The sequence below is a fragment of the Myotis lucifugus genome, unplaced genomic scaffold (genome assembly GCF_000147115.1).
Source record: "Myotis lucifugus unplaced genomic scaffold, Myoluc2.0 scaffold_68, whole genome shotgun sequence".
Lineage (NCBI taxonomy): Eukaryota > Metazoa > Chordata > Mammalia > Chiroptera > Vespertilionidae > Myotis > Myotis lucifugus.
Window position 1 is genome coordinate 2,664,489 of NW_005871116.1, and position 25,560 is coordinate 2,690,048.

General features: G+C 43.9%; 1 protein-coding gene and 1 non-coding gene across 2 annotated transcripts in view; both read left to right on the top strand.

The window, feature by feature from the left end:
* WDR70 (WD repeat domain 70) overlaps positions 1-17,447 on the top strand; it is a 184,574-nt gene extending 167,127 nt beyond the window's left edge. Inside the window, exons 15-18 of the mRNA XM_014457044.1 lie at positions 684-763; positions 2,724-2,840; positions 4,702-4,864; positions 17,269-17,447. Of these exons, the coding sequence (XP_014312530.1) occupies positions 684-763; positions 2,724-2,840; positions 4,702-4,864; positions 17,269-17,356 (448 nt within the window). The 3' untranslated portion in view covers positions 17,357-17,447. The remainder of the gene's footprint in view (positions 1-683; positions 764-2,723; positions 2,841-4,701; positions 4,865-17,268) is intronic.
* Positions 7,167-7,360, top strand: LOC111826329. The gene has a single exon (XR_002829650.1). It is a non-coding gene; the product is annotated as a small nucleolar RNA U85 (small nucleolar RNA).
* Positions 17,448-25,560: the final 8,113 nt, after the last annotated feature.

Here is a 25,560-nt window from a genome sequence, read left to right on the forward strand (position 1 = left end):
AGAATTTGAAAATGCTAATATAACTCGGATGAGAGGGAGTCCGGTCCACTGGAGAAGACGATGAGCCCCATTTGATAGCGCCCATTTGGAAAGCACTGCCTTCGGGATCTTTAAGAATTGGCTTGTTTGTGTATGCCTCTCCTGAGCAGGATGGCTCGTGCTGCTAAGGAGAAGGGAGGTGTCTTGAGCACACTTTTGGTTCATCCCCCGCATTCTTAGCCCCTTGGCAGCGCTGCCCAGCCAGCTCAGTGCCAGACACTCGTCCTCTTGTATTTGAGATGCTTACAAATGCCACTTGGGGTCTAGACCACCCAGACTGCTTTCACCTGGGACATAAACGAAAATTTGAACCCTCTGACCTTTAGGGTGAAAAGGCTGATTAATGTTATTAATATCTCCTGAAGATTTTCATTGTAGGTTATTTCTGTACATTTTTAAACCAGCCTTCTGCTGTCCAGTTACCTCTGCATCCCTTTCTCTCTGTAGTAACCACTGACAGCAGTCTTGCTTTCCTTATGGTCGGTCTCTTATCACGGCGGCTTCATCTGTCACATCCCTGAGAAAGTCAAGGGTGTGGTGAGATGGTGCACACAGTGTGTTTCTGAGAGTGTCTGATGCTTTCAACATATGCTTTCTGTTTCTGAGACCAAGTAAAGAAAACACTATGCTTTTACCCTCCCCAGGGGAGCAAAATTATGTGTGGTCAAAACCCAGCGGAAGGCGAAGCAAGCTGAGACTCTGACCCAGGACTACATCATCACCCGTAAGTTGTTAGCTGGTTTCTTCACCACCCATCTCTCCGCTCTAGTGCGGTGCTGATCTCATGGCTCTGGGGGCAGGAGAAGCCCTCAGAGCTCAGGCAGATGCCACCAGTGCTCCCATGCGTGTGGACAGGACTGCAGCCATGGACCAGCTCACCCTGGGCTTCTGTGACTCATCACGGAGACGGAGTCATTTTATGTAACTTTCAACCCCAAACGGAAAAGCCTGTTGGAGCCTAATGCATTACTCTGTAGCAGCCTTTTAAAGAATAACAATCTGTTCTAAGAATAAACAAGAAAGAGTGCTGGTCCTGGAATCGGGGGAGCTGGTGTGTCCAGTTCAATTACTGACCGGCCATGTGATGCTGGACAACAGTTTTATCAGGGGAGGGAGGAGGCCACCTGGAGGCTCTCCCCCACCTCCCTCTGCAGTTCGTGACCTGCCATTGCCCGGCCCAGAGGCACTGAGATGGAAGGTTAACTACCTGGGATCTGATCAGAAATCCCCAGGACAGCAGCTCCTCTGGGTTTGCCACACCACCTCGTCAATCAATCGGGCAGAATTCTGTGTCCCCAGAGCCTCAGTCTCAGGCCGGTCCTAGACGGCGGCCAGGGAGGCAGCCTCGGATGCTGTAGCACTTGTCGTGGGCGGAAGCCCCTGTGGATTTATCCACTCTCCTCTAAGCCCAGGGGGCGCTGCACTGCTGGGCTCTCTCCCGGTGGTGGGTCTTCTATGAGACCAGCTCCCTTGGAACTTATGGTCCCTGAAGGGATCCCACAACACTTCTTGCAGGAGTAGAAGTGTTAAAGTCGGTGTCATAACAGTCTGGCTCATGTAATTACATGCGGCCTACTTAAATTCCTCCAGCCGTTTGAAGTGAAAAGCTATGTTCCCCTCCTAAAAATACTGCGTGCCATGTTGCCCAACAGGGACGGACTCAGGCTGCCTGTTTCACCAGCGCGTGATAAGGCCCAGGCCCAGGTGCTGGAGTGGAGGCAGGGGGTGGGGGTGGGGATACTGGGAGCATGTTTGAGGTGGTACAGACATTTCTGTTATTCATATTATAAACTCCTTTTAAATTCCTATTATTCCTTTACCTGCCTCTCCCAGGTCTCTGGGGAAAATTTTCCCTTGTAAAGAGGTTTTAATCTGCATGCAAGCATCCAAAGAAATTATTCAGGTGCTTTTTCTGGTCAAAAAAAGATATTTTATTCCCCCACCTCCCAAATGTTCTCCCTCTTCTCCAGATATCCGTTTCCCTTTTAAATCCATATGCTCTTTTATGTTCTGAAATTTAATTCTGACACTGAGTAAACACACAACCATAATTGGACAAGTATTGCTTTGATTTTTATTGTTTGGCTTGTCCACAGAGATGTAGGAATAATGCCCATCCAGTCGCCACACAGGAGAGCCGGACACCCCCGTGCATTCGGGCAACCTTTATCCCAGTTTCAGTGGGACAAGTGCCCCTCCCTTCCGGCCACTCAGTGTCGTCAGCTCCTCCTGAGAGGTGGTCACATTTCAGAAACGTGTGAAGTGATTCCAGTGCCTCTGAGGCATCTGAGGAGACCTCGGGGCTGGCGGCAGGCTGCTGGCACGATGCACATGCAGGCCCATCAGAGAAAAGAAGAGGCGGCCCCATTACAGTGTGTCTTCTCCAAACCACAGAAATTAGGTCTAACTGCCCCCCAGGGCTTGGGAAACGGGGAGCCTCCCCAGTGTTTCCGTGACAGTCTCTGGCCATTTCCTGCGTGCCATTGGTTGCCAGGAGAGGTGAACAACGAGTCTGGTCTCCAACAGAATTGGTTAATTGGTTACAGTAAGACTGTCTTTTGTTATTAGAGGAAGGCTGTCATTATGACTTCCATTTCATCTTTCGGTTAGTCATGCCCTAGCTATGCCTTTTGGGTGGAAGGCTTATTATTATAATGAAATTTTTCAAATGTGACTCCTCGTAGCTCACGCCTTGCCGATGTTCCGTGAGCCCCGCCAGCGGAGCACCAGGAAGCAGCTGGAGAAGGACAGACTGGACCCCTTGAAGTCGCACAAGCCCGAGCCTCCTGTGGCGGGCCCAGGTGACTGCTCTCGGCGTGGCCTGCAGAGGGGTGGGGGCAGCACGGGGGAGTGGCTGGAGAATGGGGACCATCCTTGGGGCCTGGATGCTTCTTTGTCTTCAGAGAGATTTTACTAAATAGGTGTTTTCAGACATTTTCTTGTTAGCATCAGAAGCTTTTGCTTAGATATAGGATGCGAATTCCAGTGCACATAGCTGACCAGATGGTGCTGCAATGCTGAAGTGGAGAGGAAGCCCAGGCCCGTCAGCTTGGTCTCTAACTTGAGCCCTGGAGGTGACCTCGGTGGAACTCTGGGGCTCCTGGGAGCCCACTGCTAAAACCGTGGCTCTCAGCATTGGCTTAATATGTACCATTGGGCACTTTGACCAGAATCCAGGCTGGGTTAGGTTTCACACCAGGCAGAAAATGGCCATCATTTTAGTTCCGTGCTGGTAAAATGGAGCTGCCTATTGCCCTGGGAGATGAATAAAAGTCCTTAAAGGTTTTAACAAAGTCTGTACTGGAAGGAAGCAAAGCAGCCTTGGCCACAGTTCAGCACACGCCTTTACCAGAACGCCACTTTCTATTATCCCTGCGGAGTTTCCTTCTGTCCCAGCTCACAAGCCTACAGCTCTTGACTTGTTCATTCATCTGAACCTGAGTTGTGGACCCACATCTGTTTGGCCTGCCCCTTCAGCATTGAACACATACCACATATCAATCTCATTTTTTAGGAAAGTTTTCTCTGCCACCATCCTAATCAAAGTTTCTAAATAGTAGGGCCTGATTGACAAACACTTCTGACTAACTCGGCACCTTATCTCCTTATCTCCATCACTCGCCCTCCTCCCTACCTCACCTGCATGCTCCTTACACCAGCTGTCATTCCCAACTCCTGCTGCCCGAGATCTTCCAAGCTTCCCACTGGCCAATTGCATTTCCAGAGATTGGAAGTTCTCGACAGTCTGACCCTGACCTCTTCTGAGCTTTCTCCAATTGGATTCATCTCTTCCTAAACACCCCACAACCAACTCACTCTATCCTCCCTCTGAGTACTAGAATAATTACCGGGGCCATGTAAGTTCTTTGGCAATGAATTATTTAGTCTCTTCATATCTTGATTTATAAAATCAATCTTTTAGTGCTGTTTGGCTTTTCATTTTATTTTTTTTAATCTTCCTAAAAAGTCAATCTTCTTATGTTTTTGACTGTCAGGCATGTTGGGGACTTACAGGGAATAAACTCCTGCCTTACGAAGCTTGCTGTCTCCCAGAGCAGTGAGAGTGAACTACTGAGTCAGTGCGCTCAGCTTGCTTGTTTTCTCCCCTACGAGGTCCTTGGGAGATGGGAAGCCCCAAGATATGTTTGTTCAAAACTACAATATCATCTAACAAATACTGGTTACTTTTATTAATTGAATTTCAAATGATCATACCTGAGGAATTTTTTAAGGTATATACATGGCAAACTACTTGTAATTCTCCCGACATCCATATCATTATGTAAATTAAGCAACGGAGACATAACAAAAATGTCTCTATTTACAAATGTGCTGGGGAAGTTGAGGTTCAGTGAGTTGCTACTTTGGTTGTGACCATCATAAATGAAAACTGAAAGGACGATGTTCAAGCACTGCTGAGACCTGTGTGCTTCACACAAGTCTGAAGAACTTGAGCCCCTCGCTCGAGACCCTGATTCTGGGGGGGAGGGACAAAAATCAGGTCACGCCAGAGTTCCAGCCCGACTGTCATTCATTAACTGGGCGCCTTGGAAGCCAGCGCCGAGGGCTTCTCAGCCTTGTCAGAAGTAGAGTGTGCACAGGGCAAACCGATAGGTTGTCATGCGTGTTATGTTCCTGACGTGGGTGTTTCCCTTTGAACAGGTCGTGGCGGCCGGGTGGGAACCCACGGCGGCACCCTGTCCTCATACATCGTGAAGAACATTGCTTTGGATAAGACCGACGACAGCAATCCCCGGGAGGCCATCCTGCGCCACGCCAAGGCCGCGGAGGACAACCCGTACTGGGTTTCTCCAGCCTATTCCAAGTAAGGGGACAGCCTTTCATGGGGAAAAGTCCCCACGCTTAATGCATTGGGAAGAACAGTGGCTGCTCTGAGGTTCTCATGTCTCCATTTCCTGTTTTATCCCGGAGTATAAAAACTAGGCCAGGCACCCATTGTTCTGAAATCCGGGCATCTGTGTATCTTAGGACTCTAACATGGTGAATTGTCAACCAGGCCAGTTCCACCAGATTACAGCCTAGTGTAAGCCCATTAGTTATGTGAAGTCCATTCCTCCTGTGATAAAAAAATTTATTGCCTGTGTGCATTATCTAAGTTGAGGAGGGTTGAAAGCAAACGAAGGGGAGGAGCTCTAGGTCTGTTATTAAGACTGCCTTTCACGTGTGGAGCGGTACCTGTGAGTAACACTTACACAGCAGCGGAGAACTGCCTGCTCAGGTTCCCTTACATGGCCCAGTATGGGGGAGCATGTAGTGGCCCTTAAAGCAACGAAACCAGCTACACTTACATGAAAGAAAGGCACTACTGTAGAATTGGGGCTTTAACATTTTTTATTTTAAACTTAACAAAGTTGCAAAAACAGTACAGAGTATTCATGTATGCTCTTCACCCAACTTCCCCTAATGTGAACACCTTACATAACCAAAGTACAATTAATGAGCACAATACAACTTAAGATTGGTACAATACTGTTAAGTAAGCTACGAACCCTACTTCATTTTCCCACTAATATCCTATCAAGGATCCCACTGCGTTTAGTTGTTACTTCTTAGTCTCCTCCAGTCAGTTTCTCAGCCTGTCTAGTCTCTCATGACCTTGACACTTTCAGTGAACGCCAGTCTGTTAGTTTGTACACTTTCTCTCAGTTTGTCCACTATTTTCTCATGATTGGGATGAAACTGTGCATTTTTGGCAAAAACAAAACAAGGGGGAATGTATCGTTCTCAGTGCATCGTATCAGGGCCTCATGTCACTGTGTCTTCTGGCGGGTGATGTAACTGTGACCGCTTGGTTGAGTGACGTGTCCCCCATGGTTCTCCACCATAAGGCTACTATTACATTTTGAATTAATACATTTCTTGGGGGTGATATTTTAAGACGATGCAAATCCTATCTCTCCTTAAACTTTGCTCTCTCTTTATCATTCATCCATATGTTTGCCTGCAGCAGCGATTACTGTGGTGCTTGCCCATGGTAACTTTCTAGTTCCCTCTTTTCTTCTGCATTTAGTCATTGGAATTCTACTGAAAGGAAGAATTGTCCCTTCCGCATTTACTCATTTTTTTCAAGTACTTTTTATATCAGTATGGACTTTAAGATACTTTATCCTATGGGTTAAAATCCAATATTACTAGTATTATTTAGTTTGTTGCGCACATTGTTCCAGCTTTGGCCAATGGACTCTCCTTCAGAATGACTCCTGTCTTCCTACAACAAGCCCCTGTGTTTTTTGAGCACTTCCTCACTTTTGGCACCACAAGATGTTCCAGGCTCATCCTCGTCTTTCTTGCCACAGTCTTAGAATCAGCCACTTCTCCAAGGAGCCCTGCTTCCTTTGGTTGGAGAATGGTGTTTTGAAACCAAAAGTTGGTGCTCAGTATCTTCATTGCTACTGGAATGTCATTGCCTCTAGGCCTTCTCAGCTGACAAAGCTTGGAAACACATGTATGTACATTAACGTACACATACACACATATATGTTTCTGTGTATAGCTATTTGTATTGGTATTTTAAAACCATGAATATGAACTGATGCCTCTGATTTCAATTCCATACCTCAGGGTTCATTTAACCTTCCCCCTTTCCGTATTTGTAACTTCTTCCTCCAGTAGTGAGAAACCCAGCTCCTTACCTACAGTGTACTTATTCATGTGTTCATGTCTGTCTACACATAAAGTAGCTGCTGAGTTGCTAGCCCCTGTGAGAAGTAGCTTCCCTAACTAGCCTGCAGCATCTGTGTCCAGTTCTTTCTGTTTCAACCTTGCAGTATCCACTCAAGAAACTTTCCAGTTACTTAGTTTAGATCTTTTCTTCTCCATTCCTGTCTGTGTGGTTATGTTATTCATTTGGGAAACAGTTAATCTCATTAGTTAGTGTTTTTATTCCTTTTTGGGATTTCCCGCACATTCTGTTATTTTTTAGGGTGTGTACATAGGGTATGCGAAGTATTACTTGATGCTAGGAGTCAGAACTTTTTCCACATGAATAACTGTAAACCTACTTTTGAACCACTATGTACAAAAATGAGAAATTTATGTCCTACTTTCCAATTTTATACCCATTTCTTTTTCTTCTCTAACTGCATTGACCAGTGCTGCCAAAACAATATTAAATAATATCAGTTTGGTGGGCAATACAGAGTTATGTGTGTTCACTGTAAGGGCAGACCAACAAGAAATTCTTCCTGCTTTTGAACTATCTCTCTTTCATGGAGATATTTCTTCCCAGTTGCCAGGAAGAAATTGTGGTAACTGGAGTGAGTAGGGAGGGACAAGGCAAAAATAAATAAATAAATAAATAAAAAATAATAATATCAGTGATAGCACACATCCTTTTCTCACTTTGAACTTTAACAAGAGTAACTGTTAGGTTAAAACATGTAATAGCCCTTTTTGTATGTGGGGAAAAAAGTAACTAGCAGCAAGTTCGTATTATTCAATTTTATGGTATTTCCCCCTAAAGCATAACTTCTGAAAACATACACATACAAGATGTTAAGGAAAAAAACCCATCTTTTTGTTTACTTATTTATTCCATAAGATTTATTGAACAGCTACAATGTGTAAGGTACTGTTCCGGGTTGTAGGGTAACAGCAATATTTATGGAACTTATATTCCAGTAGAGAGAATGAGAGACAATAAATAAATCCATAAGTGTTAGATGGTGGCAAATACGAAGAAGAAAACCACATTAGTGCCGGGGACATGGTGTACCAAGGAGAGGGAAGGAGCAGGTAGGGCCATCAGGCGGAACCTCTGCTGAAGTTCTCACCTGAGTGAAATGAGGGGGTTAGCCTGCAGGCCGCCAAGGGGAGGACATCCATGCCAAGGAAGCACCGCACAGAGGCCAGCGGCAGCTCGTCTGCAGTGGAAGCTTTCATTGCATTCCTTTATTTTATCTCTTGGGAAGTGATCATAGGATTTTCTACTTCGATCAGTGAATATGATGAATTCTATTACTGATTTCCTCCCATTGCAGCATCCTTGTGCCTTTGTATGATCCTCACAAGGTGACGGCTTATTCTTTGTCAGGTGTTAGGTTGGCTGCGTAAGTTTTTGTATCTGTTCCTTTCCTGTGTGTACTCTCGAGCTGTTTTGAATACCATTAGGTCTGTTTGGTAAGGATTGGATACAATCCACCTGTGAAAGTGTCCACGCCTGGAGCTTCTGTGGAGGCGAGGGTGAGTAGTAATTCCCTAATGTCTCTCTTTTCCGTCCCCTCAGGGTAAGTAGTCTATTTGGATTTCTCTCTTCTGAATCTGCTTGTCATGAACATTTTCTTAGAAAATCATTCATCCATATTTTCAACTTTCTTTATATAGAATTAGTTGAAGTGGAAATTGTCTTTGTTCATTGTTGACCATTACCTAATGGCATTTTCCTGCATGATAGGCGAGTTAGTTAGTTCACAATTGGATGATATGCTAGTTTACTAGTTGCTCTGGGAAGGAGGTTGAGCAGGTATTGTCATATCCTCCCCTTACAAGTGAGGAGACCGAAGCTCAGAGATTGCAATTAACAGTGAATTACAACCAGAAATGGGCTTCATTCCTTCTGATCCCCAATCTGGTGAGCTTTTCAGGGGACTGTGATCTCTGCTCAGACACACTTTGCTGCTGCTGCGTGTTGCTCCCTTCTCTTTCCTTCACCCAATCTTGTCACCTGAGGTTTATTGCGTGCTAGCTGAGTTCATGGCACCGTGTGCGTGGCATGCCATGTGTTAGCCAGGACTGCAGCGGTTTTTCTCCTCACCTGCTCGAGTGTACGGTTTACTGCCAAGTGGCAGAGTGCTTGAAGGGAAGCGAATATTTAAAAGGATCCTCTCATAAAGGTCAGTGTAATTGAGAATGTGTGTCTGGTTGTTTTTCTTCCCTGCAATTGACTTCTGTCAGTGATGAAATGAAGATTTACTGCATCTCACTTTTTCACAGAAAAGCACGACTAGACCCTACACAGTTTACCTGCTTGTGCATGGCATACACTCACCTTCCTTCTGCAGTGATGCTCGCAGAGTCTTTGAACACTTGACATTTGTTGACGGAGTATTTGAGCCTCCTTTCTGGCCCTGGCAGGGTGACAGCGTGGGAGTTTAGAGACACAGCAGGTCACAGAGGACTCTTGGTCAGTCACACACGGCAGATTCGATTACGGTTTCTTGTTGAAAGCTGCTGCTGGAGGGAGGGGGAAGGAGCTGGCTGGGGAGTGGGCAGGTATAGACCAGGCCTGCGATTCGTTTACCTCACATAGGGCTGTGTGCGGGAGCCTGGCCCCGCCAGCCCTGACAGCCTGACAGCTCTGTCAGCGTGGCCCTTCCTGCCAGAGGAGCCGCCTTCATAGCCGGTCCAGTCCCTTTCATGTTCACCGAGCGTGTTTGCTCTGACACAGGATCCGCGGATATGTGGATATCAAATACCATTCCCCCCACAAGGGATGCGTTCGAAGTCAGTATTGAAAGAAGCCGCTCTCTGAGTGCATGAAGCTTTATTTGTGTCAGCACGAGACATATTCCCATAGGGAAGCATAACTTTTTCCTGAGTTATACTTCGGTGGCCCATCATCACGGACCACGTCCTGTGTGGAGCCAGCGTTTCTCCAAGAGGATTTGTGGACCGTCGGTGTCGGAGTCGAGGGTGGGCGTGGAGAGGTTGAAATGCAGATTTTTAGATCCCGCCCCAGCCAGCTCAGTCTGTGCACTGGGGCTGGGGATTTGCATCCTACAAACTTCCCCAGGTGATTTTTCTGCCCACGAAAGTGCGGTAATAATACAAAAGTAACCATTTAGAACAGACCACAGATGACTTGCCCTTAAGAAAATTCAAACGTCCATAATAGATTATTTTGGTTATAGAGATTCATACTGAAGACATATTGCATAACAAAGGTATTTCCCTCAGGGTTTAAAACAATAGCAAGCGCCTATGTTATATTTAATATAGAAATTATTTTATTGAATATATTTTAAATACAACTTTAAAAAATATACCTATTATATGGAGGAACATGTGATAACCAAAGCAAGGCAAATAATAATAATGATATTTTATATACTTCACCATATCAGGCTTGTTTAGAAAGGTTACATATCATTCATTGAATCCTCACAGCAGTCCTATGAGGTAAGCGACGTTATTGTCCCCTTTTTACAGATGAGGACATTGAGGCTTATCACCTGATCAAAGCTACATAGGTTGCAGGTGGCAGACCTGGAATTTGAACATAGTGGTCTGGCTTCTAAGTCAAACTTCTGCTTTTGACACTGCACTGCACGGCCTCTCATCACAAAGCAACCGAGAATACTTATGGGAAAAGTGAGTAATAGTGAAGCTGAAAAGGTTATTGTTGAGCCATTGTGGCCTAAGAAGCAGAAGTGCTGGGCTGTTCCTGCTAAGTTACTTACCTTTGTCAAGACCATTTCCCATCCAGGAAGTGAGAGCGTAGGGCTACAGTTCTGCCAGCTTTCATACGTGTTTCTGAATGGAAATTGTGGCGCACAGTTATATGATTTATAAATGTGAGCTTAGAGAGGGCACTGAGAGACCCTGGCGGTCTCAGGTCTGTGTGCTCTTCAAGGATTTAATCATTCTAACTTGTTTACCTACCTTGTGGTAAGGTGGCTAATAGTGACTTTAGAGAGTTCTTTTATTTTTTCTTTCTTCTCTCTCTCTCTTTTTCCCCCCATGCCCACCCCTTTTTGTTTCCAATTTCCACAGGTTTCATATAAGTCCCTTTCTCCATCCTCATCCAGTCTTTGACTCTCATGCAGATCGTTGTGAGTTAGTATGTCCTATTTAATGAGTCTGAGATGTGTTTATCTATTTTCCAAAATGTTATTGTTCATTTCCTGAAGAAAACAGGACTTTTTTTTACCTAGAAACATCTTGTTACTTCTCGTCTTATGTGTCCCTCATATGTTTTTTTAAGAGCTATCTTTGATTAGCTCTTCACCAGAAAGAAGGGCCCATTTCAAGTGGAATCTTTTGGTCAAAGTCTTATTGAGTCTTAATAATTCTGTAATTGTGAGGATCGGGTCAGAGTGCATCTGGACTGTGTTCATTCTAACAGGGTTAACAAGTGTGTCCGATTGTCAAGTCATGGCTGTAATTGGCTTTGGCTTTGAGGTTTTCCTTTATAATAAACAATGGGCCCTGAGCCAAAAAAGCTTGTGGTTTGTGCTCACATACTGATGACTAGATGTTACAAGGGATTTCCCCATACCCATTTTATTGCCCTGGAGCTCAGGTTAGCGTTTTTGGATGAATCATATCAGAAGAAAGTCCCTAATTAAAAAGAGTCTGACCCGGGGACCTTTCATTGCAGCTGGAAACATTTGCGGCTTCACTGTGGTCTGAGCGCTGGAGGAGGCATGATGGGGCCCCGTCAGAGCTCAGCCCCAGAGAAGGGCAGCCCTGCTCACGCTGTGGTCCCTCGCACAAACAGGCACCCCAAGCGCCCTTCTGGCAGATGGCAGGGAAATCTTACTCATTCCCCACTGTTCTACACGAAACTTCTTTGGGGGCGGCACTGCAGGTGGGTCAGGTTCTCCAGGGCTTCGGTCCCTTTTCTGTAGCACACAGTGGCGCAGAGCTTGGCTTCCTACAGACCATGTTGAGAATTCAGTTTTTAAGGTGTTCCAAGGGGAAGTTAATTAGCACAAAGTATCTGATAATTTATAGAGTTGAGAGAGGCATTTGCTTAAGCTTTTATATTTGCATATGAAATAATAACTTAGCAAATGCAGAGTTTACCAAAGCTAAAACAAAGTAACCAGCCCTCCTCTGGTTAATTTATTTAATTGTTAGCGTCTATAACTATGCTGATATTTAATCTGCTTTTCTTTTCTTGGTAACCCTAGTAAGCAAGTTGACATATATAGTCAAGGGAAAAAAGTTTACTATTCAGAGGGAGTTAAACTGGAAAACACAAGTTTCCCATCAACCTTCTGTATGTGTAAGTTTCCGATGAACACTTATTGCAGGTTTTATTACATAAGCCAATAATAAAATGGTATGGATGAAGCTGATTTCAATAAAGTGGGTACATAACTGGTTGTCAGGAACCCGGTGAGCACCTACAGGGATTACACCATTGCCGTTGCCTAGTGAAATGTTCCTCCTCTTTTCTTTTTCTTCACTTTGATCTCATAGGCTTTTGTTTTGGGAGCTGAGATAAACCTGCCATGAGGCTGTAAGTTTGAGTTGATGACTTCCTGTCTCTTGAGAAAGGAAGCATAGAATTCTGGAGGAACTGATGAAATAGAAGGCAGGGAATGGGTCGGTAATGGAAATGCTGTCTTGAAGTAGTGGGATACATTTCCCCTATGTTTTCTTTTAGCAGTTTTATAGTTTTTGCTCTGAGGTTCAGCTCTTTGATCCATTCTGAGTTAATTTTTGTATTTGGTGTAAGGTAAGGGCCCAGTTTCTTCCTTCATTGCATATGGATATGCGGTTTTGCAAGCACCATGTATTGAAAGCAGCCTAGTTCTCACACTCGATTTTCCCTACTTGGCCAACAGAACGAGAGAACAGGTGGTAAACTGCATTGCTGGGAAATTTGGACACTGGTTTATGCCTTGATTTTGGCAATTTGGGGAAGGGGAGCATGGGTATCTGAAGGCTAAGTGTCATGATTTGATATCGCACACACATAAAATGGCCATTTTTCTGACAATATTGTTATTAGTTCAAAAGTGGAATTTAAAATAAATTTTGTGGAGTGTCACAAAGAGGATCATCCCACCTTCCAAACAGGTTGACATCCCCTAAGTTAAAGTACCCATAGAGGAAATGGGAGTAGAAAGTGTGTGGTCTGGAAGTAGAGTGTGACAGTATCAATGACCATGATGTAAAAATTTACTCCGTGAATTTTGCTGAGTTCAGTGCAGGAGGGGAAAAGGTATCTCCTCTGAAAAACAAATCTAGTCCTTTTGTCTTGGCTGCTAGGCAATTCAGTGCCAAGTTTTGTGCTCTGTTACATACCCTCTAATTCCTTGGTTCTTGATCTTCACCTCATTTGGTTTGTCTTGATTTTCCTTATAAGTCAGTTTTATTGAGGTATAATTTACATACACAAAAAGCACTCATTTCCTGTCCTGACAGATGTGTACGTCTGCATAATCAGCACTTCGATGAAGATGATAGCCGGTTCACACCCCCAGCCCAGCATGTTCCCTGAGCCTCTGCGTCATTCCGCCACCTCTGCCCCTGCTTAAAGCTGTGCCCTTCTGTGTCCACCCCGTCTGCTGGACATGCTTTCAGAAATAGGTGGAATAGAAAAGAGTAACTAGTTAAAGGAAATAACCTTTCAAGTTTTAGGTTTTCTTTCTGTGATTTGTTGTTCATTTTCTTTTTTTATATGCAAAAAGGCAGCATTACCACTTCTTAGTACTTAAGTCTCATTACAGCTAAAATGGATGAGCATTGCCAGATATCTTTAGAAGACCATCTTTTTATCTTCCTCTTAGATTAAATGTCGAATGCAAAGGATTTTTATTTTTATTTATTTTTTTAATTAAATCTGTATTGTTCAGATTATTACAGTTGTTCCTCTTTTTCACCCTCATAGTTCCCCTCCACCCGGTTCCCACCCCACCCTCTGCCTTTACCCCCCCCCCCCCCCGCCACTGTCCTCATCCATAGGTGGTACGATTTTTGTCCAGTCTCTTCCCGCACCCCCCACACGCCTCCCCCCGCCCCAGAATAGTCAGTCCACTCCCTTTCTATGCCCCTGATTCTATTATATTCACCAGTTTATTCTGTTCATCAGATTATTTATTCACTTGATTCTTAGATTCACTTGTTGATAGATGTGTATTTGTTGTTCATAATTTATATCTTTACCTTTTCCTTCTTCTTCCTCTTCTTAAAGGATACCTTTCAGCATTTCATATAATACTGGTTTGGTGGTGATGAACTCCTTTAGCTTTTCCTTATCTGTGAAGCTCTTTCTCTGACCTTCAATTCTGAATGATAGCTTTGCTGGGTAAAGTAATCTTGGTTGTAGGTTCTTGCTATTCATCACTTTGAATATTTCTTGCCACTCCCTTCTGGCCTGCATAGTTTCTGTTGAGAAATCAGCTGACAGTCGTATGGGTACTCCCTTGTAGGTAACTGCCTGTTTTTCTCTTGCTGCTTTTAAGATTCTCTCTTTGTCTTTTGCTCTTGGCATTTTAATTATGATGTGTCTTGGAGTGGTCCTCTTTGGATTCCTTTTGTTTGGTGTTCTCTGCGCTTGCTGGACTTGTAAGTCTATTTCTTTCACCAGGTAGGGGAAGTTTTCTGTCATTATTTCTTCAAATAGGTTTTCAATATCTTGCTCTCTCTCTTCTTCTGGCACCCCCATAATTGGGATGTTGGTACACTTGAAGTTGTCCCAGAGGCTCCTTACACTATCTTCATATTTTTGGATTCTTTTTTCTTTTTGTTTTTCTGGTTGGGTGTTTTTTGCTTCTTCATATTTCAAATCTTTGACTTGATTCTTGTGATCCTTTAGTCTGCTGTTGGGTGTCTGTATAATATTCTTTATTTCAGTCAGTGTATGCTTAATTTCTAGTTGGTCCTTTTTCATAACCTCGAGGGTCTCACTAGATTTCTTAAGGGTCTCACTAAATTTATCGGCGGTTTCTAGAAAATTCCTGAAAAACCTTATAAGTGTGGTTTTGAACTCTATATCCAGTAATTTACTTTCCTCCATTTCTGTCATTTGTGACCTGTTTCTTTGTCTCCGCATTTTTTATGCTTCCCTGTGTTGATAGAGTGGCTTTCTGTGGTAGGTGTCCTATAGGGCCCAGTGGTTCAGCCTCCCCGATTACCTGAGGTGGACACTCTTGGTGCACCCCTTTGTGGGCTTTGTGCACAGTCTTGTAGTTAAGCCTTGATTGTTGTAGGTATCACTGGGAGGAATTGACCTCCAGGCCAATTGGCTGTGAGAATCAGCTGTGTCTGCAGTGGGAGAAATTCTGTGCTGGAGACACCCTTCTGGGGCAAGACTTGCTTCAGTGGGGCTTTGGTGCTCCCCAAATCTGCCCCCTTATGGATCTGAGGAGTTGTAATCTGATGGTCCCACTCTGACCACTGGGTACACTGGCTCTTGGATCTCTAAGGAGGTGCTAATTTAGCCTATGCCTGAGGCTACCCAGCAGGAACTGTGGAGAGATTTGCAGATTCCTCTTCTTTGTTTGGGGTTTGGAGGTGCCTAGATGAGGCCCAGCTGTGAAGCAATGCAAGCTGGTGTGGGGCCTTGGGCCTTCTTTTGGAAGTTCTGGGTCTCTCTGACCCAGTTGCAGTTTGTTAGGTAATTTTCAGATTGCAAAGGGCCAGGCCTTTCATATGCAAAAGCCTCTGCACACAGCTTGGGTGGGGCGGGGTCTCAGGGAATCAACAGGGTGGAGCAAACAGCTATGGCTTATCCTCAGTGCTACCCTAAGAGGCCCCGCGTCTCAGTGTTCTGGTAATCGCTGCAAGCACCTCTGAGAGAAAGCCGCCCTCAAGTTCCGCCTGCTGCCAGACAGTCCAGATTCTCCCCGTGTGAGTCTGGGTCCCCAGAGACTTGCCCGGAACTGGAATTCAGAGTCTCCCTCCCGATTGAAAAAGACAACCGGGTCCTCAGTTGCCAGCTCTTTCCACGTGCGCCTCCGTACCTCTGCACTTTACTTCCGCACCTCCTCTGAGTCTCAGTGTGCTTTTCTCTTTCCTTCTAGTTGTAGAATTTCCTCTCAGCCAGCCTTCCTGTGGTTCTGGATGATGTTCGTTTTGTCTTTTAGTTGTATTTTTGAAGTGGTTGTGCGAGGCAGCAATTTCCAGTGTTTACCTATGCCGCCATCTTGGTTTGTCCTCGCAAAGGATTTTTAAAACCAGACAGATTTATTCCTCTACGGGTTTGTTCATACCTGCGTAGTCACTGTCTTTGCCAGGAGATGGAGTATGTAATGAGCACCAATTGCATGTTAGAAAGCCCGGGGCCTGCTTTCTAGTAATTCGGCATCTCCCAACCTATGAAAACCTGCAGCTGCTTTTGGAACCGTTAGAGTGTGGCTGTTGCTGATGCTGTAACAGTGTCTGGGAGTGACAACAGAACTTTAATCAACTGGACTGCGTATGGGGACAGCTTGGGCTCTCTAGGTACACGTGTGACCTAATTGGAGAGACAGGGTTGTGACCAATGTACGCATGCGGAAATGTACGTGGCTCGCATCAGAACAACACCAGCATGAACATATATGCTGTGTACTTCTTCCCCAGGATAATAAACAGCAAGACGTAATATAAGGTCTTAGCCCTGCTCCACTTGCCAAATAAAAGGAGTTATTGTTGTTGATATGATATTGACCATTCTGCAATTACCTCATATAATGAATTGAAGTCTAAATGGAGATTGAAGCTAAAATATATAATCTTCGGATATAATTCTTTCATGTTTCCTTAAACTTTGATAGAGCTGTTTTTAAAAGTAAGTCAGCAGTAGCTGACCCAAAGGGGCACAAATTGCAACCACTTGACTTTTTAAAAAAATTATTTTCGATGTAAAAAGGAGTGTCATTGGACCAGGTACGGTTGCAAAGCACAGAAGGTCCTCATGCAAAGATTGCCAGTCCTATAGCAGCTATTCTCTACGTTGTTCCCCCAAATGCGTGACCTTTCCATGCGTTGATCAGAGTGCTGGAGGGAATGTCTTTTTGTTTGTTCTGCTTGTGCTGGCAGTGCTCAAATTACTCTATATGTTATCTACTATTTTAAACTCATTAGATGAAATAACTATTAACTCAAATTCTTCTATTCATGAGTATTGCTATCAACATGTGTTTGGACTACTTAAGTTTAGGGACAGCCCACAAAGCTATAAATAAAGAGCGTGTAGATTCTTGCTCGGTGACTATAATCTGTCCTCCCAAACGATTCCAATTAGCCTGAGTTTAAGTGGAGGGTGGTTATGGGTATGTGAGGATCCACTGAACTTGATTCGTTTGTTTTATTCAAGGAAAGGGCAGCTTCCACAGTCAACCACAGAAGAAACCCTTTAAAAGACTCTGGCTCTTTTCTTGAACATTATTAAATTTTCATTATTCCTTTCTTTGCCAGAAGTGTAACGATTGATATTTAATAATTGAAGTGTAATTGATTTCCCAAATGTGCCTCCACTCGATGAAAAGTAGAGTCTAATCTAATAAGCACTTGCTGACTACCTTTTCCCTCTTCTCTTTAACTTTCTTTTAGGACTCAGCCCAAAGCCATGTTTGCACAAGTTGAATCTGATGATGAGGAAGCAAAGAATGAGCCAGAATGGAAAAAACGTAAAATCTGAAGAATCTCATATGAGAGCTGTGTGCATGAGGGGGAGCATATTGGACAGGTTTTTTTTTAATGCAATGAAAAATACATTTTTTTGAACAGATTTTGTCCTTTGCCTTATTGAACTATTTAAAAGATAGGTAGCTACCCTTCCCTAAAATTATGTTTATATTTTCTTACCTACAACTATTAAAACTGTATCATAAGCAAATCGGAAACAGATTCTTAGCCTATTACGAAGCACTTTAGGTATTTGGAAACTTTATTCAACAACCATTGGTCTTGTGCAGATTCTCATAACCTGGGGGAAGGGAATGTACATTGGGATGTACATCTTGAGCAATCCCAGCAACGGAGTATGGAAACAGACATCAAAAAGTTTGCTACTTCTGTGTAATATCACAACAGTTGTTTACATAACTGTAAATAATTAGACTGAGCTCAGACTAAAGCACTGCCGCATGAGGAAAGAACGTGTATCTGATGACCTTTCTATGGCAGAGTACAGTGGTTAGGTGTTAGGAAGCAGGCTTTGAAGTCAGACCCATGTGAGTTCAAGTCCTGCCTCTGCTCCTGCTGTCTGGGTCACCACGGAGGAGCTGTTAGATTCCTCTCTTCTGGCCTCTGATGATAAGTGTACTGCCCTCATAAGTTTGTTAAAAGGATTAGATGAGACTCCTTGTAGAGTGTTTAGTGTAGTACCTGGCACACAGTAAATCTACTCTCAATATTTGGTGTTTTAAAATAGAGTCAAGGATATCTATGTTGCCTGATTTTGATCAGTATTAAATTGGGTATAGAAATGCTTTGTAAATGTAAGAGCTTTGTAAGGAGAAGACATTAAGAATCATTCTGCAAGATCCTTGTGCTATAGTGACTAGAAAACTAAAACAAAAGTTGGCAGTTTGTCCAAAGTAATAATGAGTCAATAGAATACAATCCTGTGGATTGCTTTCCCACAGACATGGGGTAGTTTTGCATGTCAGAGAGTTCCTGCTGGACAGTTCCGGTGTTTCCGGTGTTTCGGGGCTCTTCCTTCCGCCTTCCTGATCTCATTTGTCTAGTGAATTAAATGATCACAAAAATGAGTGATGATCCAAAGCATATGTCAGAAAGCTCCTGGTTCTATAGGCTTCACATAACATCCCTTCCCCAAAATATTTTTTAATGCCCAGTCACACAGCTTTCTTACCTTGGCAGTTCTGGGTAGTATTAGCATCCTTCCATAGATCAAGTCGTAAAAACCATCATTCTCATCCACTATTCTGTCCTTTTCCTTGTGAGCTCCAGTTAACCCTTCCCCCATCCCTTGTTACTTAGCTTATAGGTTATAAGAGGAAGAACAAACATTTGCTGAGTACCTACCTACTAGCTGATGACTGCTATTCTGAGGTCTTTACCTGCATTAGCTCACTTCATCCTTACAAAACCCTCCTGAGTGGGTACAATGGTTAAACCCACTTTACAGACGAGAATAAAGAGGCTCACAAAAGCAAATAATCTGTCTGGGATAACATTAGGAAGCGCTGTATGAAGACATCCAAGATCCCTAAACATCAGTAATTAACTGCCCCAAGTTTCCTATTCTTGTGTAAGTACCTTCATCCAAAATCAATTACAGACCAATATTTTATTCCAGCTGTTTAGGATTTGTAAATTTATTGCTTCTTGGATAAAATTTACTGAAAACATTTCATATTTTCCCCCGGCTCAACATAAACATTGCAGCATATGGAAGTATTCGTCTTGTACAGCCAGGAGTTGCAGAGGAGGGTTGGAGGGAGGAGTAAAACTTGATCATAGTGGTCTTGGCGGAGTCTGCTATGACATAAGGGGAGAGAAGAGCAAATTCTGCACGAAGATGATTGTCTCATCGTTACCCACAACACAAGTGGCCCTTTTCATGCTTGACATGATCTATCTCACTTGAGAGAGATTTAGAAAAAATTATTTTTTTCCACACAAGATTGGCAAAATACCCGTAAGTATTTCAGTTTCGATTTTGGTGAGCGAGGACCTTAGAACCAGGGCTGGGCAAGCAGTGTTGCTCATTTGACTCGTAGTTGCATCTCTCGAGGCCCTCACACGTCTCGCACTCCTCAGGCCTCATTACCTTACCTCACACAACCTCGTAGTGCCCGTCTTGGTCAACTACATTTCTCTTGGCTCAAATAAGGAACCTGAAAGTCATAATAATGACCCCTTCCTTCCCCACTCCCCCTCATTTAATCATTTGCCAGTTTCTATTCATGCTGTCTTCTGAATTTCTTATATTTGACCTTCATTTCTTTCCCTGCTGCTCTGCTAGAATTTGGACCCCTTTCATCCCTCCCAGGAGCCTCCCTCCAACTGATCTTCCTGTTTCTCATTTGGTCCTCATCTAATGTATCAGAGTTAGCTTTCTGAAACCCACACCTATCACATGAATTGCTCTGCTTAGCAGTGGTTCTCAACCTTCTGGCCCTTTATATACAGTTCCTCATGTTGTGACCCAACCATAAAATTATTTTCGTTGCTACTTCATAACTGTAATGTTGCTACTGTTATGAATCGTAATGTAAATATCTGATATGCAGGATGGTCTTAGGCGACCCCTGTGAAAGGGTTGCTCGACCGCCAAAGGGGTCGCGACCCACAGGTTGAGAACCACTGGCTTAGAGTCTTCCAGAGGCTCTGTGTCAGTAGTTTGCTTTTTTTTTTTTTTTTTGCATGGCACTTAGGACATTCAAGATTTGGTCTCTCCCTGTCTTTCCTCTCTTGCTTTAACTCCTGCCCTCCTGCTGGTCTTGCACATGCTTCCCAGGTCCAGCCACGTTGAACCAGACAGTACCATGTTCTTTGGCACCTGAATGCCTTTGCACATGTTGTCCCTTCTTCCTTCCTTGTCTGCCTATTTTTTTAAATTATGGGGGTCAGTTCCCCTTCCATGACCCACCCTGGAAGACAGTTGCCCTCCTCTGCCCTCACAGTTGCTGATGTATGTACCTCTCCACTGTCGCCTTCTTTTGTGTCGCATTATAAATGTACATATGTGCATGCTTGTGGGACATAGGTTGTAAAAACTAAAGTGCATTGGGTTCTATGAATATTCAGTGAATTTGTTTAATGAATGATGGGAACCAGAATGTATTCACATGTGTAGTCCTAGACCCCTGGCCCTGAGAGAGGGGTTTAAAAGGTGCTCATTAAGTATTTGGCAGAGGAGAGTAGAGGAACAGGGGAGGGGGAGGAAAGGATAAAGAGCATCAGGTGTGGAAGTATTCCTGCCTCGTATGTGGGCAGGAGGATCACTAGTACCGAAGCTTGGTCTGTACCAGGCTGCTTTGCCTTTCTCTGTTGGGATTTAGTCACATCACTGTTGTGATGGCTCAGGGAAGAAACAGGATTGTAGATAGTTGTGTGTGTTCCTGACATGGCACAATAGGACGTAAGCCACCGTGACATCTTCAGGCACTCACCTCCTGTCCCAAGTCACCAAAGATCCAAGCTCTTTCTAATGTGGGAGTTTCTTAACCTCAGAGGGTGTCTCTGAAGCCCCCAAAGTATGCAGCATACTTTGCTCATGCTCATCTACATTTTCTGTAGAGAGGATCCATAGCATTCGTTAACATTCTGGGGTATTGGGTATTGTTAGCAGGCCTAACATCTCCCAAGAGGATTGTATAGAATTGGGCCATTCGGACTTGAAAACCAAGGCAAAACTCTCTCTCTCTCTCTCTCTCTCTCTCTCTCTCTCTCTCTCTCTCTCTCACACACACACACACACACACACACACACAACCAAACAGATCAAGCTATGAAAACCTCTGACACACTGGTTTCCATTTCATCTTAGGTAGTTAATCTTATTGCTTTGTAGTCAGACCTTAATATTTATCTTTTGAAAGTTATTAGCCTTCTGTTCCATCAAAAAGCAGAGGTTGGCTTCATGATTCCATGAAGGCAGCATCCTAAGATGGGCCCTTGTTTAGGTAATCTAAGAGCAAAATGAGACGTGCTGATTTGAGAAAAGCTTTTCAGAATCAATACGACCATATCAGGCAAGTGTGAGCCCTTTAGTGTTTAATAACCACTGAGTTAGATGTGGTAGAGAGGGAAGGCAACCAGGTGCCTGCTTAGATGCTTAGATGTACACGCACAGCTGGTCAGTAGCCTTTGAGAGGTGGTAAGCTTCACTCATTTATCAGTCTTCTTGTACATGAGGAGATCAGGAAATGGAGCATGGTTAACAGACACCTTTTGAAAAGTGTCTGTAGTGGGGTGTGCACAAATCACCATGACAAGTACTCTCATTTTTCCTTGATATCCTCACAGGAAAACTGAGAGAAGACCAGGCCAGGAGCAAAGTGCCCAAATATGAGAGATTGTGTGTGTGTGTGTGTGTGTGTGTGTGTGTGTGTGTGTGTGTGTGTCTAGAGGTATGTAGGTGGAGAAGGAGCTTTGAGGGCAAAGAGAAGAAAAATTTGCTATTTGAAGTAGTTTTATGGATTAACAGAGTTTATATTGGTGTTTTAAAAATTTTAATTAAAAGCATTTTAAAGGTATTTCACATGGCCCCATTTGTAATAATAGTCATTAAAGAAAATGTGGAAAATGTTGACTTCTCATGGTAGATTAAAGATGGCCAAGGTTCTTTGACATAAGAGGATCCTCTCCCTTGAATCTGAGCAGGCTCTGTGATAGCATGCCCAGTGCTGTGCTCGTTACCAGGCCAAGCATTACGAAACTTGCAGGTTCCACTTCCTTTCTCTCGGAACACTGGTCTGGTAACCCTGCCGCCATACATACTGGTAGGAAGCCCAAGTAGCCCCATGGAGAGGCCCACCTGGAGGAGAACTGAGGCCCCTGGCCAGCAACCCCAACTGAACTCCCAGCTAACGGCCGGCGCCGGCATGTTATTGAGCTACCGGGGAAAGCAGATTCTTCGGGGCCAGTTGAGTCACATCAGCTGCTGTGGCATGAAGCAGAGATGAGCCAACCCCTACTGAGCCCTGCCCAAATTGCAGATTAGTGAGAAAAAGAAATGATCATTGCCATTGTAAGAAGTTGCGTTGTTTGTTATGTGAAATATATCATTGGAACAACCTAAAAGACAAAAAGAAATCATTCATTCATCCATATGCAGACAGTGCTAATACTTTACTTCCCAATTTTTTTCTTTGATGTGTAATTTTGAGATTTGTTTACTGTTCTTTTTAAAACAATTATATCTATTAAAATTGTATATTTTTCACTTGTTACATAAACATGTAAATTTTCTACATTATTATAAGCCTCATATAATTTTAGAGACTACTCAGTATAGAAGTAACTCCTATACTAACCATTCTCTTAGAATTGGTTACCAAAATGGAATTATGGAGGAGCAAAAAGAATGATTCATATTTGCTTTGATAATAGACTCGTTATAATCTTTTAGTTACCTTATCAGTGGATGCGCAACTGGAGAGGACAAAGATGATTTTGGGAAATATTCCTGGTATACTGGGTTGAGTAGTAGCCCCTCAAAATTCCTGCCCACTCAGAACCTCAGAATGTGATCTTATTTGAGCTTTTTTACATGTAATTAGTTAAATTATGATGAAGTCATAGTGGAGTAGGGTGGGCTCTACGGCCAATGGCTTGCGTCCTCATAAGAAGGTCATGTGAAGACCTAGAGAGACACACACCGAGGGAGAAAGACCAGGTGGCGATGGAGGCAGATATTGGAGTGATGAAGCTTCTAAGTCAAGGACCTCCAAGGATTGTTGACAACTACCAGAGGCTACGAGAGGCAAGGAAGGATCTTTCCCGAGAGCCTGCAGAGGGAACGTGGCCTTGTTCACCCCCTGGTTGCAGACTTCTAGCCTCCAGAATGTGGAGAGACTAAATTTCTGTTGTTTAAGCCCCCCAGTGTGTGGTGATTTGTGAGGGTGTCGTGGGAACTCTTGGATACAGATGCGGGCTTCACATGGCTGCATATCACAGTTCATTAAGGGCTCAGGATAAGAATAAATCCACAAGAAGACTTTCAAGATCCAGCATCGAAGTTTAGAATCCTGTTCTCTTCTCCCACCTCACTCCAGGCCTCAACAGTCAGTATGGACTTGACTTACTATGGTTGTTATTTTAAGCCACTAAGTTTTGGGGTAATCTGTTACACGGCAATAGACAGCTAATACAGCTTATACTTTGAGTATCTAGGGTGGACTCATTAAGATTTTGTCTTAAGACAGTGAGGTCACTTGGCTTTTCTTGATGGCATGAGGGGATAAATTTTATTCTACAGGATGGACAGACTGTCAGGAACCACTTGGGACAAGCTCAGAGATCATAGCTAAAGGACATAATTGCAATAGTCTTCCTTTCAGTTGAGTCAGCACAGTTGCTGCCCCTTTTTCATTTTCCCCTCAGTTGACTTGGTTGGACGTTGTTCACTGAGCTGCTTGGTCTTATCCCCCATCCTTGGGACAGACGGATATCCAGCATTGCAGCCTCCTAGTCTAATGTATCTATGAGGTTGGAATCCCACAGGTAAGTTTTCCTCACCACTTGTTTTATTCTGAGACACCTCTGGCTGAATTGTGAAGGTTTTGCTATTTACAGGTCACTTTCAAGTGTGGTGGCTGACAACTGGACTCTCCCCTCAGATCTGCCTGGCAGAGCTGGCGTGACCAGATGTCTGGTGCTGCTCCTCAGATCTCTGAATTTGATCAACCATGGCAAAAGAGAAACATATGATGGAAGGGTACTTACTGCACTAATCAAGGAGCTTAATCATTGCTATGGCTGGTATCTTGGAAGCAGCATGAAATATGAAGTCAGACGTTTTGGGTTTATGTTTATCCTTTGCTATTTACTAATTGTGCGAGTTTAGGGAAGTGATATGAACTGTGAGCCTCAGTTTCTTCATCAGTAGAATAGGGACAATATTAATCACCCAGCCTACATCCAGATGGATGTGATGAGAGAGAGAGAGAGATTGAGAGATTGAGAATAAAAGTGAGAGAGAGAGAGGAAAAACGAACTTTAAAAGCTATGAAATGTTAATATAGTTGTTGGCTCTTGTAGTTATTTATTACTATTTATCTCAGGGAATGTTCACGAAAGGCATATTCTTAGAAAACAAGCCCAAATTCATATCAGCCCCATAAATAAGAACCATTGTGGTGGCAGATAGGACACTGCCCACAGGGAGAATTTGATTCTGTGAGTTGAGAGGTTCTGCCTACTGGGAAAGTTACTCAGGCTTTGGTTAAGGTTTTCTTAGGTGGACTCTGGCCTGGTTGATTCAGCTTCTCACGGACCCAGCTGGGACCCTGGTCTACCTCCTGCTGGCCTCGCTGTTGGCTATGTGGACCCAGTGACCCTCCTGGTGCCGGTGGTGACAGCATCGAAACCTATCCAAATTTAGAAAAATGGGAAAGTTATCCTCTGCATTTCTCATAGGCTATTTTGATACTGCTTTTTTCTTCTTTGCCCTGTTTCTCCCCAGCATTTAAAAGTATCATGTTCACTTCGTTGGGTGCCATGTGGTCTTTCCTTTGACTCCGCTGCTTCTTGTTTATGAAATACAGTGAGTCAACCATGACAAATGGCCAGCAGCCATCTGCCTCCAAAGGACAGAGACTTTTTTCTTCCCCTTAATTTGTTTTAAAAATAATAAGGTATTTTTCCTTGGGGGGGGAATTTTTTATTATTCAGAGATACATAACATCGAGAAAAGCTCTGAAGCCAGGAGACCTGGGTTCCAACCCCAGATTGGGCAATTACATGAGCTCTTCAGAGCCTCGGTGACTTGAGGGATGTCATGAGTGTGAAAGCCCTTTGCAAACAACGGAATGCGACGCCGATGTTCTTATCACGGCTTCTCCTTCCCAGGCACCCTCGCAGGGTAGCAGGCTTTCCAGAGACTCCTGGAAATGCTGTATCAGGGTGTGTGTGTATTTGATCTGCAACAAGAAGGTCCTGAAGACCACGTGGCGGATTTATTTCTCACCTCAAAGGTGTGCAACCCTGTTTTTGAGATCCAGCCCCTGCCTGCTCAATGTCCTCCAGCAGTTGTGGCCCCACCTGCAAGTTTAAGACTAGACTAGACTGTGGCCCTGAGTGTCCTGTTGATCCACTCCAGTGGCCATGGGTTTTATTCCATCCAGCTCCAAGGATTGCTGGACCCCACAGGGGGACTATGTCTTCTGCCAGACAATGTGGGCTCTGGGCCAGATGTGTGGCCCCAGC